Source organism: Bos indicus, chromosome 3 (assembly GCF_029378745.1).
Source record: "Bos indicus isolate NIAB-ARS_2022 breed Sahiwal x Tharparkar chromosome 3, NIAB-ARS_B.indTharparkar_mat_pri_1.0, whole genome shotgun sequence".
Taxonomy (NCBI): Eukaryota; Metazoa; Chordata; class Mammalia; order Artiodactyla; family Bovidae; genus Bos; species Bos indicus.
The window spans coordinates 46,038,083-46,058,494 of NC_091762.1; the positions used below are offsets into that span (position 1 = coordinate 46,038,083).

The 20,412-nt window shown below is 34.8% G+C and overlaps 1 protein-coding gene across 2 annotated transcripts in view; it reads left to right on the plus strand.

The window, feature by feature from the left end:
- The window catches only part of DPYD (dihydropyrimidine dehydrogenase), a 922,996-nt gene that overhangs the window by 206,313 nt on the left and 696,271 nt on the right, over nt 1–20,412 (plus strand). For both annotated transcript variants that reach the window (XM_070779940.1, XM_070779937.1), the window contains exon 4: nt 1,333–1,420. In XM_070779940.1, the coding sequence (XP_070636041.1) occupies nt 1,333–1,420 (88 nt within the window). The remainder of the gene's footprint in view (nt 1–1,332; nt 1,421–20,412) is intronic.

Below are 20,412 nucleotides of genomic sequence, written 5' to 3' on the forward strand. Positions count from 1 at the left end.
AGTATGAACGTGTCTCTGGTTGTTTCTCCAGGAAACAAATTCTGAAATGAAATTAGTATGTGGAAAGTTTATTAGAAGATATACATCTATATTAGAGTGATGGAATCAAGATTGGACAGACATAGCAACAGTAAAGGCTGCAGTGCATCCCTGAAGACTTGTTACCCAAGTAGAGGCAAGGAGAATGGGTCTTTACTTCCTACCAGTGACCTGTTATTGGAAACTCGCTGCCCCTGGGAAGGCGGCATGACCTTGGTTCAGCCTGTTTTCTTTACCCGAGGGCACAGCAGCTGGGAGAATAAATGTTTCAGTCTGGAAGGCAGGGGATCTGGTCTATGCATTGCAGTATCTACTACAAAGCCCAATTACTGTGTATATAGTGTGTATGTTAAAGAAAAAAAAATGGAGAAAGGAGGGATGATCAGAGAGGAAGAAGGAGTCAGGGAAGAGAGGTGGGAGGATAAGTGGAAGGGATAAAAAGAGGAAGAAAGGAATTTACAAGTGGTAAAAGGAAATCTTTTTCTTTGCATTTGTGTAATAACTACTGTCTAAAAGACATACAAACTGTTATCATAAAAGATTCTATTCTCAGGACTTCCCTGGTGGTCCAGCAGTCAAGACAATGCACTCCCACAGTAGGGGACACAGGTTAGACCCCAGATCAGGGAACTAAGATCCTTCTATGCTAAGCCACTTCAGTCATGTCCGACTCTGTGTGACCCCAGAGATAGCAGCACACCAGGCTCCCCCGTCCCTGGGATTCTCCAGGCAAGAACACTGGAGTGGGTTGCCATTTCCTTCTCCAATGCATGAAAGTGAAAAGAGAAAGTGAAGTCGCTCAGTCGTGTCCGACTCCCAGTGACCCCATGGACTGCAGCCCACCAGGCTCCTCCATCCATGGGATTTTCCAGGCAAGTGTACTGGAGTGGGGTGCCAGATCCTGCAGTACGTAAATAAATTAAACAAACAAACAGCAACAATAAAAAGGCTCTATTCTCTAAGCATTATCAGTGCAATGAGAGATCCAAAAAACACTGATTTAGTAAATGGATGAATCATGTACCTTAAGTAAATATGGTCTTCTTAAACTCTAGGAGGAACACCAAGAGAAAGGATAGCTGTTTACCTGAATGGTGCTATGTTATACACCTTAGGAAGTGTGCAAAAAGTGAAACACAAGTACTCTTTGTTTATTGCTTAAACAATTTTTGTTCCTAAAAATAATATAGTTTTATTTGTTCTTACTGGACACTAACTCTGAATGTGTTTAGGGTAGAGAATATATAGATTGTTACTTGACAGTTTCTTTAATTCAGTTATTTTATTCCCTAGATGTCTGAAATGTGCAGATGCCCCCTGTCAGAAGAGCTGTCCAACAAATCTAGATATCAAATCGTTCATCACAAGTATCTCAAACAAGGTAAATTTGGATTTAGCTCTGCAAATGAAAATTAATAACAGCCTTTGATCTTGTTCTCTATTATTACCATGATTAAAGCGTAAAGCTTGTCTTAGTAAATTAGGTTAAAGTATTAAAGTTATGATTTCTGTAGGCATGTGAGAATGTGGCACATTTTGTTAATTAGTCTCTTCCTAGTTGTGATAATGATTATTGTGAAATCCATATTCATTTTTTATTATCTTAAAAATTAGTTTGTGGTGAATTGAATCATTTTTTAATACAAACCATTCACTGAATAGATTGATTCTAGCTTAAGCAGGCTAAATGCTTACAGATAGGAACTGTCTTTGATTATCAAAACACATTTCAAGTTTGATATCTTTGTTTTAAAATGTACTTTAATATTAACTCTAGGGCACTGGAACAAATCAAAGGAAGTTGTCTAAGACTTGGAATAATTCATAGAGACTGATAGCGTTTTAACCAAAACCCCCACAACAACTAAAAAATAGAAAACGGACATTAGTAGAAAAAAAGGAATTTTGAACTTTATGTTGTTTTTTATTTTTTTTTTAATTTTTAATTTTATTTTTAAACTTTACATTTTGTATTAGTTTTGCCAAATATCAAAATGAATCCGCCACAGGTATACATGTGTTCCCCATCCTGAATCCTCCTCCCTCCTCCCTCCCCATACCATCCCTCTGGGTCGTCCCAGTGCACCAGCCCCAAGCATCCAGCATCGTGCATTGAACCTGGACTGGCATCTCGTTTCATACATGACATTTCACATGTTTCAATGCCATTCTCCCAAATCTTCCCACCCTCTCCCTCTCCCACAGAGTCCATAAGACTGTTCTATACATCAGTGTCTTTTTTGCTGTCTCGTACACAGGGTTATTGTTACCATCTTTCTAAATTCCATATATATGCGTTAGTATACTGTATTGGTGTTTTTCCTTCTGGCTTACTTCACTCTGTATAATAGGCTCCATGTTGTTTTTTAAATCAATGTAAGACACTGATGTATAGAACAGTCTTATGGACTCTGTGGGAGAGGGAGAGGGTGGGAAGATTTGGGAGAATGACATTGAAACATGTAAAATATCATGTAAGAAACGAGTTGCCAGTCCAGGTTCGATACACGATACTGGATGCTTGGGGCTAGTGCACTGGGACGACCCAGAGGGATGGTATGGGGAGGGAGGAGGGAGGAGGGTTCAGGATGGGGAACACATGTATACTTGTGGCGGATTCATTTTGATATTTGGCAAAACTAATACAATTATGTAAAGTTTAAAAATAAAATAAAATTAAAAAAAATAAATCAATGTAAGGCAAAGCCCAGTTTTTAGTAAACAAGAGAATGGTTGATTGATTAAATGATGAATAGTATCTTTTGTTTGTGAAAGAAGCATTATGAACTCTTAGCCAAGGATCCTATCCTTTAACTACTGAGCAAAAACTGAAGGCATCTTCCCGTAAGGATGTAGAGATTGCTTCCTTTCACAGGATTTAGTACTTATATGCTAAAATGCTGCTAAAATCCAGTAAGTACTCCTTCAACTAACTGGTACCTTTTTACATAGAAAGATTATTTCTCAGTATGTCAGTGATTTAAGAATGTTGTAGGAGAAAAATTATAAATTTATATAGCTTTACGATTTCAAAAGAATTAGAGGTTATTACTTAGATATAGGACATGGTATTAATCTACATGGCCAGATCTGAAGTCCAGGTTGAATTTTTGCATTGAACCCCTGTGAACCCAAGGAAAATGACTTATCTCTACACTTTGATTTATGAAAGAAGAATAGCATCTGTCTTACAGGATGGTGGTGTGAACTGAATAATATTTTCATGTGAAAATCTCTGATATGGCAATTATTCAACAAATATTTTGTTGATGTGGAATTATTATTATTTTTTCTATTCATTCAATATGGTAAATACTATACAAGTGATTACTATTTTTGTTTCTGGTATTACTTATTGAGCATCTACTATCTATCAAACTCAGTGACATATACTGGCTAAAAAAGGATCCCTGCTATGACCTTGCCTTCTGGAAATTATGACTCTGAGCAAAACCAGATACATTAAAAAAATAAAACAACACAAAAACCTACCGATAATTCAATGTGATTAGTGCTGAAACCATTCAGTTTAAGAAGATTATTCAGCATATGAAAAAGCAAGAATGTGGGCTATACATGGTATGTGTAGGGAAATATAATAAATTCAGTGTGGCTAGAATGGAGCCTTGATTACATAAAGAAGAGTGATGGGAAAGAGACAAAGCAGTTAGACTGATATTAAGTTGTGAAAATATTTGAATTCTATGCTCAATATTTGAGACAATTCTATAGATAGTAGGAAATCACTAATGCTCTGTATTTGTTTTGTAATTAAGAAGATAAAATCTGAAAAGAGATCTCATTTATTAACTGAAATATCGTAAACATTTATCATCACAGAATCTCTGACATATATGAAAATAAATAATTTATGTGAAGCATGTATATGAAATCTCATGAGAAAAAGAATAAAATAAAATGTCCAAAATTTTGAAGTAGAAAGAGTTTTGGCTAAAATTATATAAGGTTGCACTCCTGGCTTTAAGCATGAGGCAATGGAATTGTGATCCATGCTAGCTAAATTTTCCCTGCTGCCGCTGCTAAGTCTCTTCAGTCGTGTCCGACTCTGTGCGACCCCATAGACGGCAGCCCACTAGGCTTCCCTGTCCCTGAGATTCTCCAGGCAAGAACACGGGAGTGGGTTGCCATTTCCTTCTCCAATGCATGAAAGTGAAAAGTGAAAGTGAAGTTGCTCAGTCATGTCTAACTCTGCGATCCCATGGGCTGCAGCCTACCAGGCTCCTTCATCCATGGGATTTTCCAGGCAAGAGTACTGGATTGGGGTTCCATCGCCTTCTCCGAAATTTTCACTAGAGAATCTATAATTTAGTAGTGATTTTGTGATTCTAATAAGTGTATAGCACAATCATTCAAGCTATACAAAAATTTTATATATGAAAAAAAGACAAAATGGGAATAATGATATTCTTTGAAAAACTTATAAAATGTCTAAGTAAGATCAGAATCATCTCTATTTTAGGATAATGTTGTTTCATTAGTTTGTTCATATTTCTTACTACCTGATGAAGCATTGCACCTTGGTATTTATTTAAATAAATTTCCATACGAAGAGAAGATATTTGAGGATATTTAATTGAAAATGTAATCTTTTCAGACATTTAAGGAACTCTATTGTAAGTAGTATTTTGTTGAAGAATCATTGTAGCAATCGTAAAAGGTAAGAGATTCTTGTACTTTAAAGCCTGCAGCTTTTAAGATATTTACCAGCTGTGTAGGATGTAGGCTGTCCCACATTGCTCTACCAGTGGACCTCAACTCAGGAGGGGGGTTCTTTCCAGGTTGAGAGGGTAATTGGATCACCAGACTCAATGAGCCTTGAGCCTTTTTGAGAAAAGCATGTCACTTGGATTGTATTGTGTTAGGTTTCTGTGATTCAGTGGACTTTAGACCAATACTTCCATTCTTTATTTTTTTACAAACTGGATTACAGCTCTAGTTTCTAAAGGTACACTCAATTCTATTGTACCTGGGTCAGTTTTTCTCTGTTTCATGAAGGTTATTCTTCGCAATTTTATCTCTCAATGGAAAGTACACGTTTCAGATTCATCAAACTGCAAATAAGGGTTATATTTTTGGATAGTTTTCTTTTGGAAAAAAAAAAAAACAACACTACATTATGTAAGAATTCATAAGGTCAGTCTATAAATGTAGTGAAAAACTGACTTTAAAAAAATTTTCCTTAGTTACACAATCCTTTATTTTCTAATAAAAAGTATTTATTTTCTTTTTCAAAATTTTGTATTAAGTTGTAAAGCAATGGCTTCTCCACAGACTTGTATATTTTACAGAATCTGTATACGTTTTATATACAATCTGTATAGATTTTACAGAATCTATGTAGATTTAGTGGCTTTTATAGCTAGATAAATACATTTAATAATATACATTAGAAAAAAACAGTGTCACATAAAAGGCTCTTATCATAGATTCCTATTGAAAGTAACTAAAATCAGAGGAGCAGCACAATTTAACCAGCATTATTTATTGATAAATATTATTGACGACAGTAGTTTTATTTAAAAATGTTTTCTTGATATATGTGTGTATGTATATATGCACATGCATGCACAAATATTATAAAGCAGAAGTGCAATCAATAGATTTAGTCCATTCTACTTTAGGGTTTGCTTTTCAGTTTCAATGGCCACGAGGTTTATACCATTATCAAATAAAATATTGATCATTTTCAGAATAATTTTCTAAAATCATAGCTTTAATTATATTGTACTCTTGTTCAAAAAACTTCAGTGGCTCGCCATTGCCTATAAAGTAAAGCCAATTAGGTACCCCCCATTTTTATGACAGAGAAGTAAGTAAATGAAAAAGGTATTAGGAAGTCCATAATTTACTAATCAGTAATTTAAAAAGTGAATATTTTAGATATATAAAATAAAATGTGATAATTGAGATTTCAGGTTTCCTTTGAATCACAAGGCTAGTTCTCACACTTTTATTGTCAGATGGTATTTGGAGCACCTCTGTGCATCCTAAGAAGACTGACAGAAACTTACCTACCTGCCATAAGATGGTGTTCAAGGGAACACAGCTTATAAAAACTTTATGTGATGCTCTAGAACTAACAAGTCATTATCCTTCAGAGTTCAGTCTGCCATTTGGTTTACATAAATAGTTCTGAACTTGTGTGTCAGTTCCCCTTACAGTCATGATGCCAATTTTTAAATAATGTAAAATATGTAATTTTTTCTGTATTTTACAACAGCTAAATATTATGGGTCTGTGTCATTCCAGAGCCCAATCTGAGTGGGTCTTGTGGCATAGACTAAGGTACTGCAATTCTAATTAGCTCTTCCTTATCTAATTAACAATAATGCTTTCTTTTTAAAACTTGATGAATAAAATGGTATGCTTTATTATTGTATACTAATTACTGTATACTTATTAATCCAGTTTTGGATTAGTTTTATTCAAATTGTTGGCAGTTTTCTTCAGTTTTTTTCCCCCTTGTTGAGATTTCCATGAGAAAGCAGTTTATTTGTGCTTAGAATAAATGTCAGTTCTTTAAATCTTTTTTGGTAAGGATATGCTGTTAACCAACTCTTTTTGTTTCTGAAACTGTTCATACATTTCTTAACTCTCATAAAATACTTTGTGCATAGAGTAAAGGATTTGCAGTTATTTTTTACACCTCTCAGAGAGTATTATTTTAGTGTTTTATGTCATGCATGCTATTTGAATGTCACCAGCATTCTAGTTATTGCTCACTTGAGAATAATGTCTTTGGAGAGTGGCTGATTTAAAGACCTTTTAACCTTTAGTGTTCAACAGTGTTACAGTTATTTATATCAATATGGATTTCTTTTATTTATTTTGCTTTGTTTTCATTATGACACTTAAATCTGTGGATTGATATCTTTCATCATTTTGGGGACTATTTCATTGTCTTTACTTCATTTTATGGAGTTCTCATTAAGTATATGTTAAATATTCTTATTTTATTGTCTATGACTCAACTTATTTTTTGAACTTTCATTTCTTTGTTTTTTGGAGGTTACATTTTAAATCATTTCCTTAAATTCTACTTTCAAGTTTTCTAAAACCTTCTTCACCAGTTTCAAATATGTTCTTAAAATTGTCTGCTGAGTTTTGAGTTACAATTTTATCTTTCATTTCTAGGAGTTCTTTTTTACATTTAAAAACCCTGTTAGCTTTTTATTTATTTTTCAAGTCTACCTATAATTTCTTAAAGCAGATGAAATTACTTATTTTTATATTCTTGAGAATCCCACTATCCAAAATATTTGTGAGCATGATTATATTGCTTATGATGTCTAGTGGGTCCAGACATAGTGTTTTGTTTACTTATGTTTAATTTTTAAAATTATTATTATTTTTTTTTCCTTTTGGAGGCTACTTACTTTATAGTATTGTGATGGTTTTTGGCATACGTTGACATGAATCAGCCATGGGTGTACATGTGTCCCCCCATTCTGAATCCCCCGCCCACCTCCCTCCCCACCCCATCTGTCTGGCTTGTCCCGGAGCATCAGCTTTGAGTGCCCTGCTTCATGCATGGAACTTACACTGGTCATCTATTTTACATATGGTAATATACATATTTCATTGCTTGTCTTTATTGCAGTCCTTATAAAATTTTCACAGATAAAGCCTCAAAGAATATGAGCAACCATAATTTAAAAAATAAATGCTATAATAAAGATGTTTATTTAGAAAAGGAATCTATATTTGCTGTGTTCTCAAAGGCCCTGAAAATTAAAGGCTTTTTTTAACCTGGTTTAGCAAATGGCTTTAAGGTTGTTCCACTTATTTCTTTGCTTAAATCTTGTCATTTTCTGTCCCTGAACATGAAAGTTCATGGATACATTCACAATAACTTAAAAAATATATTTTACCTATAATTTAAACTTTAAAAATTAGAAGAGCCACAGTAGGTAACTACTTCTCAATACATGTGAAAAATGCCTATAAATATTTAAGATCTAATGGGTAATCTGGAGAAGGCAATGGCACCCCACTCCAGTACTCTTGCCTGGTAAATCCCATGGAGGGAGGAGCCTGGTAGGCTGCAGTCCATGGGGTCGCTAAGAGTCGGAAATGACTGAGCAACTTCACTTTCACTTTTCACTTTCATGCATTGGAGAAGGAAATGGCAACCCACTCCAGTGTTCTTGCCTGGAGAATCCGAGGGACAAGGAGCCTGTGGGCTGACATCTATGGGGTCACACAGAGTCCGACACGACTGAAGCAACTTAGCAATGGGTAATCTAGAATGATTGAAACCTACATTTTTATTGGTAAATTCTGGAATGGTAATCAAAAAGGCATATTGAAGAACTAGACTGTTGAAAAATAAGACAAAAAGATTTGCCATATCAGATATTGAAGCTCACTGTACAGCTACTGTAGTCAGTATAGAATTGGTACAGGGATACACATCTCTGAAACAGATGAAGGTCTGTAAATGAAACCAAGTAAGTAAGAGAACACAATATATAATGAAGAGGATATTTTAATTCAGTGGTAAATGATGACTTCTTTGAAAAGTGGTCCTGGCATAATTTTGCCTTTACCTTTAGAACACTTCATCAGGCCATCTAAGATAAATTTTAGGTGTACTAAATTTTTAAATATAAAAAGGAAAAGGTTTAAGGATAATTCTCAATCTGTGAGCTATGTGAGAAAAAATTTTACTACACACATTTTAAAATGTATTTTAGAATAAAATCAAACCGAACTTGAAACCAAGTGAACACTTTTTTTTTTGTTCTGCATGTTTAGGCTAAGTGTTAACTTCTATTAAATCAGAGTTCCTAAAAATTTAAATAAGAAAAAGAACCCAACCTTGCATAGGCAGTGTTCTCATAAGCATTAAAAAAGAGGTCACGCAAATGATTAATGGTCATATTAGAGATGTCCTACTTTCATATTAGCCAGAAATGTGTAAATAAAAGGGTGATACCAGTTTTCTCTCATCATATTTTTAAAGTTAAAAAGTTAAGTAGCCTCCTTTGCTATTTAGCAGAAAGGAAGCAAGAAATCTCATACAGTAGTAATATATTTGAAAATTTCAAATATTTATACAGTTGTGCTAGCAATGCTTTGCTATCTGTTCTTCCTAGAGAAACAAAAGTATGACCATATAATGGTACATGTACAGTAGTATTTATTACAGCAATCACAGCATTGTTTGAAGTAGCAAAATCTTGAGACAACAATAGTGCCCAACATTAAGAAAAGTGTTTATTAACCTATTTTTATATTATGGAATGTTATGTGGCTCTGCATGATTATTATATTTGTTGAGCTAAAAGGATATTCCTATTAAATTAAGAAAGTGAGTTGCATACTAGTATGAATAGCATAACACTAGCTTTAAAAAATTCTGATTTATATATAAACTAAACATGGCATAGAAGGACTTGAACTTTAGATTCCTCAGTTGATTGAGGTTGAGGAGGGGTAAAGAGGTTATTAACATTTTTGCTAAAAATGGCCATATTATTTTACTTCCTCAGTAAGCATGTATATTTTTAATAAAAATAATAGATTAAAATTCTATAGTACAATAAAGTAAAGCTAATGGTTTACAGAGTAACATGTATAGATCTTACTCTTAGTTTTTATTTTGGTACAAAAAATGAGAAAAATATTCAGCTTTTTTTTTTCCCTAAATGACTAATAGTTCCAAATCTGTTTATTGAAAAATATATTTTCCCTCTATTCTGAAGTGCCACATCTATTATATAATTAATTCTACATGTATTTAGGTCTATTTCAAACCCTTTATTTGTCCTGTCAATCTATATATCTTTGACAGAACCAAGATATTTTATACTATGCTGTGTAATATATCTTACCATTGATAAAGGCTATTCCCCTGATAGTATATTTATTTTCAGAATATCCTAACTTTTCTCAACATGTAAAGCTAGCTTCATGAAATGAAAAGAAGTTCTACAGAGTAATTATTGAATGCTGTGTCTGGAGTATGCATGCATGTTAAGTCGCTTCTGTTATGTCCAGCTCTTTGTGACCCCATGGACTATAGCCTACTAGCCTCCTCTGTCCATGGAATTCTCCAGGTAGGAATACTGGAGTGGGTTGCTATGCCCTCCTCCAGGGGATCTTCCCCACACAAGGGTCGAATCCATGTTTCTTGCATCCACAGGTGATTTCCTGCATCAACAGGCAGGTTCTTTACGACTAGCTCCACCTAGGAAACCCTGTGTCTAGACAGTGGTAACGTATTAATTTAAATTTAGTAATGCAAATTTATGCTTATCTTACCTCATACACTTATCAGCTGGTAACATTAACTCAATTTTCTAGAATTCAGCCTTGAATTTTAATATGTAACTTCTCAGTTTTGAGACTAGCAAACGGTAAATTTACTAAGTGCTAAATTACCAATAGCTGTAATATTTTCAAAATGTACCCTCTTTTCTAATGTGCTGGTGGAAAAGAGAGATGCATATTACATTGTTTATGCTGTGCTTAGTCGCTCAGTTGTGTCCAACTCTTTGCGACCCCATGGACTGTAGCCCGCCAGGTTTCTCTGTCCATGGGGATTCTCCAGGCAAGAATACTGGAATGGGTTGCCCATTCCCTTCTCCAGGGGATCTTCCCCACCCAGGGATTGAACCAAGGTCTCCAACATTGGAGGTACATTCTTGACCTATCCAAATGGAATTTAAATCTGACTAACCATCTCATTATGTGGAAAATAAATATGAAATCCAAAAAGGTTAAATGGTTTATCCCAAATCACATAACCACTTGATAGTGTAACAGTATTTTCCTGAAATCTTCTCCAGTGTACTTTCCTTTTCATCACACTGCACTATTTATATGAAAAAAGTATGTAAAACTCACTATTAAAATATGAAGTGCTAAATAAGTAACATATTTTCTATCATAACACTTTTCTAAATACCCAGTTCTTTCAGTTCAGTCGCTCAGTTGTGTCTGACTTTTGCGACCCCGTGAACTGCAGCACACCAGGCCTCCATGTCCATCACCAACTCCCGGAGTTCACCCAAACTCATGTCCATTGAGTCAGTGATGCCATTCAACCATCTCATCCTCTGTAGTACCCTTCTCCTCCTGCTTTCATCTTTTCCAGCATCAGGGTTTTTTCAAATGAGTCAGCTCTTCACATCAGGTGGCCAAGGTAGTAGAGTTTCAGCTTCAACATCAGTCCTTCCAATGAATACCCAGGACTGATCTCCTTTAGGGTGGACTGGTCAGATCTCCTTGCAGTCCAAGGGACTCTCAAGAGTCTTCTCCAACACCACAGTTCAAAAGCATCAATTCTTCTGCATTCAGCTTTCTTCACAGTCCAAATCTCACATCCATACATGACTACTGGGAAAACCATAGCCTTGACTAGACGGACCTTTGTTGACAAAGTAATGTCTCTGCTTTTTAATATGCTATCTAGGTAGGTCATAACTTTCCTTCCAAGGAGTAAGCCTCTTTTAATTTCTTGGCTGCAATTACCACTTGCAGTGATTTTGGAGCCCAGGAAAATAAAGTCAGCCACTGTTTCCACTGTTTCCCCATCTATTTGCCATGAAGTGATGGGACTGGATGCCATGATCTTCGTTTTCTGAATGTTGAGCTTTAAGCCAACTTTTTCACTCTCCTCTTTCACTTTCATCAAGAGGCTCTTTAGTTCTTCTTCACTTTCTGCCATAAGGGTGGTGTCATCTACATATCTGAGGTTATTGATATTTCTCCCAGCAGTTTTGATTCTAGCTTGTGCTTCTTATAGCCCAGCGTTTCTCATGATGTACTCTGCATATAAGTTAAATAAGCAGGATGACAATATACAGCCTTGACGAAGTCCTTTTCCTATTTGGAACCAGTTTGTTGTTCCATGTCAAGTTCTAACTGTTGCTTCCTGACCTGAATACAGGTTTCTCAAGAGGCAGGTCAGGTGGTCTGGTGTTCCCATCTCTTTCAGAATTTTCCACAGTTTATTGTGATCCACACAATCAAAGGCTTTGGCATAGTCAATAAAGCAGATAAATGTTTTTCTGGAAGTCTCTTGCTTTTTCCATGATCCAGCGGATATTGGCAATTTGATCTCTGGTTCCTCTGCCTTTTCTAAAACCAGCTTGAACATCTGGAAGTTCACGGTTCATGTATTGCTGAAGCTGGCTTGGAAAATTTTGAGCATTCCTTTACTAGCGTGTGAGATGAGTGCAATTGTGCCATAGTTTGAGCATTCTTTGGCATTGCCTTTCTTTGGGATTGGAGTGAAAACTGACCTTTTCCAGTCCTGTGGCCACTGCTGAGTTTTCCAAATTTGCTGGCATATTGAGTGCAGCACTTTCACAGCATCATCTTTCAGGATTTGAAATAGCTCCACTGGAATTCCATCACTTCTACTAGCTTTGTTCGTAGTGATGCTTCCTAAGGCCCACTTGACTTCACATTCCAGGACATCTGGCTCTAGGTGAGTGATCACACCATCATGATTATCTGGGTCGTGAAGATCTTTTTTGTACAGCTCTTCTGTGCATTCTTGCCAGCTCTTCTTAATATCTTGTGTTTCTGTTAGGTCCATATCATTTCTGTCCTTTATTGAATCCATCTTTGCATGAAATATTCCCTTGGTATCTCTAATTTTCTTGAGGAGATCTCTAGTCTTTCCCATTCTATTGTTTCCTATTCTATTGTTTCCCATTCTAAGTACTATTAAATCTTAAATAATTGCAGAATATATAATACAATAAACTTTATCTTAAGGAATTTTGAGTTTCATCTTTAGACAACTATTTGATAAATTGAAGAATTTTAAGTAAGTAATTGTAAAGAAGTGAAAGTTGCTCAGTCGTGTCCAACTCTTTGCCACCCTATGGTCTATACAGCCCATGGAATTCTCCAGGCCAGAATACTGGAGTGGGTCATCTTTCCCTTCACCAGGGGATCTTCCCAACCCAGAAATCAAACCCATATTGCAGGCGGATTCTTTACCAGTGAGTCACAAGGGAAGCCCAGGAATACTGAAGTGGGTAGGCTATCTCTTCTTTAGCGAATCTTCCTGACCTGGGAATTGAACCAGTGTTTTCTGCTTTGCATCTGGATTCTTTACCAACTGAGCTATCAGGGAAGCCCTAATAGTAAACAAAACTAATTATAATTTTGAAATTCATATGGGCTTAAGTTAATGCACTTTGAATGGAGACTTTCTGAAATCTGTGTTTGTATCCTCTGTGCAGATTATAGCTGACTGGTGGTTTTATGAGCAATATATTATAACACACTATATTAGACAGCAAAACACCCAGTTGATTAAGAAATCTCATTTCTGTCTGTGAAGAGCAAACCTTCATAAAATAGTCTTACTTTATTTTGTTTGGATAAAAGAAAATAGGAGTGCTAAATTATAGTCTAGCTCTACTATCATAAGTAATAATTCTGTCTTAAGTTATTATATATATATATATATAACTTTCATATATATATGAGTATATTTATATATAATGATGTCCAGCAATAATTTCTGTTTGTTTTTTTTAAATATTGTTTAAGGTAAGATTATTTGGAGTGAGGTAGTTTGATCTCTTTCTTACCTTTTGGTTTTTTTCTTAATTTTGCCATTACTTATACTTGTTATTGAAAATATAAACTTATTTTTAAAACTTGGCCAATCATTTGATTGACTTGTGTTTTTTTGCCCTTCTTAATAACAAATGATTTTTAAAGAACAAAGAAACAACAGAATTTCCAGTTTTCTCCTTGTAGCCAAATATTAATTACCAGTATATTTAAGTTATATCAAAGATGAAATAATTCTCAATAGTTTACTGAGTAGGCAGTAGCACATGTGATATAGCTTTGTTTTTAGTATAACATCTTTCAGAAGAGGGAGATATATGAAGTGCATTAATATATCCAGATACTAATTTTCTATTTCTGATGTTGGGCAACAAATGCCCTTTAAGTATAGAATTTGTGTTATATTTTTGTTCCAGTAAGAATAATCAGATTTAATCTATATTTCTGGTTACCTTTAAAAGGATTTACAGTTTAGTTGGGTTGTAAAGAAAAACAATCTCAGTGAAAGATGAAATTTGTAATATCAGATTAGAGAAAAATCTTTTAACATTTTATATAGTATACGAATAGGTGATTCTATCAATATTAATTTTACTTCTCCTTCAATAATTTCTCAAATTAACTTTTTTTTGCTTGCAAGTTATGCAGTATTTATAAATGATAACTTCTAGATTTCTACTTTTGCGTATTTTTCTTAGCTTTAATGATCACTCTAACATTATGATCTTGACTCTACCATATATGTTTCTATATTGGCATAGAAGTTTCTATGTAGAAAGGCATTCTATCTCCTTGAAGACATTATACCATGAATTATGGTAACTTATAAGAGGGGGCTTCCCAGGTGGCGCTACTGGTAAAGAATGTGTCTACCAGTGTAGGAGATGCAAGAGAAGTGGATTCGACCTCTGGGTTGGGAGGATCCCCTAGAGTAGGAAGTGGCAACCACTCCAATATTCTGGCCTGGAAAATTTCATGGAATGTGGAGCCTGGTGGGCTACAGTCCATGGGATTGCAAAGAGTTGGACACGACTGAGCGACTTTCAATTCACCTGTCGGCTGTGTGATCTTAGGAAAATCACCTATCTTCTCTGAGCATCACTTTTCATTTCATTTTCGGTATATGTGAACTCTAGCACTCTAAATGAAATAACCTTGTATTCGGTTGTTTATTTCTGTGTTTCATCATATCTAAAAATAAAAAATTATACTTCTGTAAATTTCTTAGAAAATCTATTGCAAATTTCATTATTTTCTGTGGATAAAATGGGCATTTTATTATTCACAATAGATATTCACATTACTTACTTTAAATTGGCAATACAAAATTATGAAGTTGTTGTTATTGTTCATTCACTAAGTTGTGTTGGACTCTTTGCAACCCCATGGACTGTAGCACTCCAGGCTCCTCTGCCTTCCACTGTCTCCTGAAGTTCACTCAAATTCATGCCCTTTGAGTTGGTGATGCTAATGATTTGAATTTTATATAAATTTTTACTTTTGATATTAAAAGATAAATGCTGATCAGTTAAGTTTCTAGTAGTAATTCTACTGGAGATTAGATATGGTCTCTGAACTTCAGAAATTATTAAAAGCTAATAGAAGATGGAGCTAATGGAGAAGGCAATGGCACCCCACTCCAGGACTCTTGCCTGGGAAATCCCATGCGTGGAAGAGCCTGGTAGGCTGCAGTCTGTGGGGTCCCTAAGAATCAGACACGACCGAGCGACTTCACTTTCACTTTTCACTTTCATTAATTGGAGAAGGAAATGGCAATCCACTCCAGTGTTCTTGCCTGGAGAATCCCAGGGACAGGGCAGCCTGGTGGGCTGCAGTCTATGGGGTCGCACAGAGTCGGACACGACTGAAGCGACTCAGCAGCAGCAGCAGCAGAAGACACATCAGAAAAATATAGAGTTATCATAAATTTATATTAACAAATACAATGACCAAAAAAGTGTAGTACAAAGAGATGATATTGTGGCATTATGTTTCTAGTTGGAAAATGGTGAACAATGGAGTTTTTTAAAGGAAATGTTATTTGAGCAATGGTATATGGTATGAACAGGATGGATATTGGTATGGATGAAAATTGTATTCCATTTAACCAGAACAATCTACAGGCAAAAGCACTGCTTCTTCATGCATATCTAGTGCTTACCAAAGGGCCTCTCACAGAGTAGCTGCTCATAAATACTTGATGACTGGTGAATTGAGTACATGCACACATGCACACTAAGTTATATTAATTAACTCAGGGAAAATTATACATTCTCAAGTCAATTAAACAGAGATAGGTGGGTACAGTGCAGAAAATTGGAGAACTAGAAATGAGATTTTTGCATTTCTACAATGTACATAAATTATTATGCCTTTACTTGCATGTTTCTCTGCCATTTCTTCTTCATAACTTAGTAGATTGTGGTAGTTTTTCTTTCTGTACTTTTTACTCTTATTTGCTGTCTTTCTTAATTTACTTCCTAACATGAGTTTTCTTTAATAAATGTTAAAATCTTAAACTGTTAGAATTAACATTTTAAGAAACTTCTTAGGAGAAAAAGCCTAGGGGATGGGGTGGGGACTTAAATTTATTAAATCTATCCTGTGCTTCATAATGTACTAGGCATCTTATCTGTATCAAGCATTTTAAAAATATTTAACATAAATATGACTAATTAATAAGGAATTTTGATCTGTATTTTTTAAGTAATAAAACCTGTGCTAAGAGGTAATACATTTTCCTCCAGTCATATGGTTTAAATATGATTCAAATTCAGGAGCGTATGGCTCTGAAGCCTCTGTGTGTGTGTGTGTGTGTGTGTGTGTGTGTGTGTGTGTGTACTTGAGTATGTGTTTTCTAGTTTACCATCTTAAGGTCAGATAAAAACTTTATTTTCTACAAGAATTAAAAAAAGTTTTTTCCTTAAGTGAGACCAAAATAAATTCATAGTTCTGGTCTACTCTTGTAAAAATCTTATAAATTTTAGTGTATGTGTTACAATGAAGGATTTTCAGAAAAAAAGCAGCCAAATCAATTCTTCCATCCTCATTTGTCTTCACAAGAATGTGAGTAATATGAGGGCAGGAGGTTTCGTGTATTCTGTTCATAAGTTATTCCCACCTCTCCTTTACCAAATACTTGAAGATCCATCGATTGTTTATTGAGGGATGATGACTGGCAGAGATGTCCTTTTCCCTATTCTTTTTGTATGTACTACTAGATATTTTTCTATTCAACTAATGTACATCATTACATTCACCATTATATAGCTCCATGCAGAAATACAAGCAATGTTAATTCACCCTTCTCACACATGCAAACTTACTGAAGTTTAGCCCAAGTATTTTTTAAATGCAACAGATTGGAGTTTATCTTGGAAGGGTGCTTCCATCTGTGAAAACACTCATTGGAAGAAGGAAGAACACTTTAAAATAAATCCACCAGCTGTATTGATAATGGTGTAGTGACATGAAGGCCTGAATATGATAGAACTATTTGTTAAAATAGTTATACCATATGAGAGAATAGCTAGCTTGTGGGTTTCTTGTGTTTCTTGATACTGACTTTAAAAATCATTAAATTGTAGAGGGATGACACTAATGAGGTTTCAAGCTATAATTTTAAAATAAAAAAGAATAAAACTTAAAGTTTTCTTAAAATTAACTCACATAAATGGCACATGGGGTACCTTAAATTCTGCTTTAAAAATCTCAATGAGTAATAGAAAATTCAGCACCAGCAAGATCCTGGGTAAGCTAATGGACTGGACAGCATTCAAGGCCTATTCTTTTGTGTTGCTATAAAAGCAGCAAATATATCAAGCATCATTTTGTCTCTAGATTTTTGTTAAAGAAGGGTAAAAACTGTCATCCAATATGTATAAAATAAATCTGTGCACAAAAGATCAGATATTTATTTTTTATCCCCCCTAATATAGCCTTCCTTGTACGTTTTTTTTTTTTTCTTTCACACAATAGAAGACTAATATACGTGTGACTGATTGAATAACATGAAGAAACTAGTGAAGTGGTTGTGTATTTTCAAGGAGACTGCTGGGGTGTCTTTAAAGTACCCTTCTAAATTTAAATTTTATAGCCTTTGCTATTAGAAAGGTTTAAGAGCTCACAGACTAGGAGTCAGATCTCTTATTTAGAAGGAGGGCTCAAGAAATCTTCCCACTTACTATGAGAGAAATAATTGATATTGATCGTGAAGTTCTTGATGGGAAGAGTTGAGGAAGTGTTCTCTTTCTAATACGTTCCTGAATGTCTTTGACTCTAAATAGCAGATCTCTATACACAGAGTTTTCTGCCATTTCTTCAAAGTTATTTGTAAGAGGTGAATTGCAAAGATGACTTCTCAATTATTGCTTAATGTTGTTTCAGCCCAATTTTCAAAACCATGTTTCTATGTTCTGTGATATATGCCAATACTTTCTTTTTTTAGGTTTAACTGTGTCTTCTTCACATTCCCAGTATTTCTGCTCCCTTTTTGAGAATTTCCACATAATCTATACATAAGTCTTCCCAGCTAGTCCCTTAGTACTGGCACCCTTCTGTGAATATTAAAAAACTTCAATTAAATACCAAATTCTTACGCTGGCAGTGAAGGTTCTCCATAATATAGTTCAAGCATATTTTCCAAATATATCTCCTAATCATCATTTCCTGAGTGAATAAACTCTTAGCCAAACTGCCAAGTCATCACACCAAATTTTGATTATTTACTCATTTCAGTCCACAACAAGTTGTATGTCCTTCCCTCTCATCTCTTAGTTCTGTCAACTCGAGTCATTTGAATGCCACCAGTTTTAAAACTAAGTCTAAACCTTAGCCTGAAATGACCTCTTATACTGATAGCAAAGCAGTTTGATTTCAGAGAGTGAATATTTGCCTTAAAAAAATTGCCTTGGTGATTTTTTATTTAAGAAATGTTCAATAATACTTATTACTTTTTAAGAATTTTATAGCCTCCTACAGGAATACTCCCAAGCTCATTCTGTGAGGCTACTATCACTCTGATACCAAAACCAAAGATATTACACAAAAAAAGATAGACCAATATCACTGATGAACATAGACACAAAATATCCTCAACAGAATGCTAACAAAAAGAATTCAGCAACATGTTTAAAGGATCATACACCATAATCAAGTAGGATTTATCCCAGAAGTTCAAGAAATTTTCATTCTACACAAATCAATGTGATACATTGTATTAACAAACTGAAGAATAAAAACCATGATTGCCTAAATCAGTGCAGAAAAAGCTTTTGACAAAAGTCAACATCCAGTTATAACTTAAACTCTCCAGAAATTGCACATAGAGGGAACTTACCTCAACAAAATAAAAGCCACCTATGATAACACCATAGCAAACAGCATTCTCAATGGTGAAAAACTGAAAGCATTTCCTGTAAGATCAGGAACAAGGGAAGGATTTCTACTCTCACCTCTTTTATTCAACATAGTTTTGGAAGTCCTAGCCATGACAGTCATAGAAGAAAAAGAATTAAAAGAATGCAAAGTAAAAAATAGGTAAAACTGTCACTGTTTGTAAATAATAGAATGATACTATATGTAGAAAACTCTAAATCCTAAAGATGCTACCAGAAAACTACTAAAGCTCATCAATGAATTTAGTAATGTTGCCATACACAAAATTAATATACAGAAATCTCTTGCTTTTCTATACACTAACCACAAAAGATCAGAAAGAAATTAAGGAAATAATACAATTTGCCACTGCAACAAAACAAATATCTAGTAATAAGCCTACCTAAAGAGTCAAAAGACATTAACTCAGAAACTGTAAGATATTGACAAAAAAATCAAGGACTGCACAAACAGGTGGAGAGATATACCATGTTCTTGGATTGGAAGAATCAATATTGTGAAAATGACTCTACTACCCAAAGTAATCTATAGATTCAGTGCAGTCCCTATCAAATTACAAAGGGGATTTCTCACAGAATTAGAGCAAAAAAAAAAAAAAAATTACAATTTGTGTGGAAATACAAAAGACCTCAGGTAGCCAAAACAGTCTTAAGAAAGAAAAGCAAAGCTGGAAGAATCAAGCTCCCTGACTTCAGAGTATAAAGTACTGTGTCAGTTGCTCAGCTGTGTCTGACTCTCTGCACTCCATGGACTGTAGCCTGCCAGGCTCCTCTGTGCTTGGGATTTCCAGGCGAGAATACTGGAATGGGTTGCCATTTCCTCAGAGGATCTTGTCTAGTCAGGGATCGAACCTATGCCTCTGTGTTTCTTGCATTGTCAGTCAGATTCTTTACTGCTGCACCACCTGGGAAGTCCATAGACTGAACTACAAAACTACAAGACAGTATGGTACTGGCACAAAAATAGAAATATAGATCGATGGGTCAGGACAGAAAGCCCAAAGAGAAATCCATGTGCCTATGGTCACCTAGGAGGAGACAAGAATATATAATGGAGAAAAGAATATTTTTTTTTAATAAGTGGTGCTGGGAAAACTGAATAGCTGCATGTGAAAGAATGAAACTAAAACCCTCTATAATACCATACACAAAAATAAACTCAAAATTGACTAAAAACTTAAATGTAAGGCTGGGCACTATAAAACTCTTAGAGGAAACCATAGGCAGAATGCTCTTTGACATGAATCAAGGCAAGATCTTTTGTAACCTACCTGCTAGAATAATGAAAATAAAAACAAAAATAAACAAATGAGACCTAATATAACTTAAAAGCTTTTGCACAGCAAAGGAAACCATAAATTAAATGAAAATACAGCCCTCAGAATGGGAGCATATATTTGCAAATGAAGCA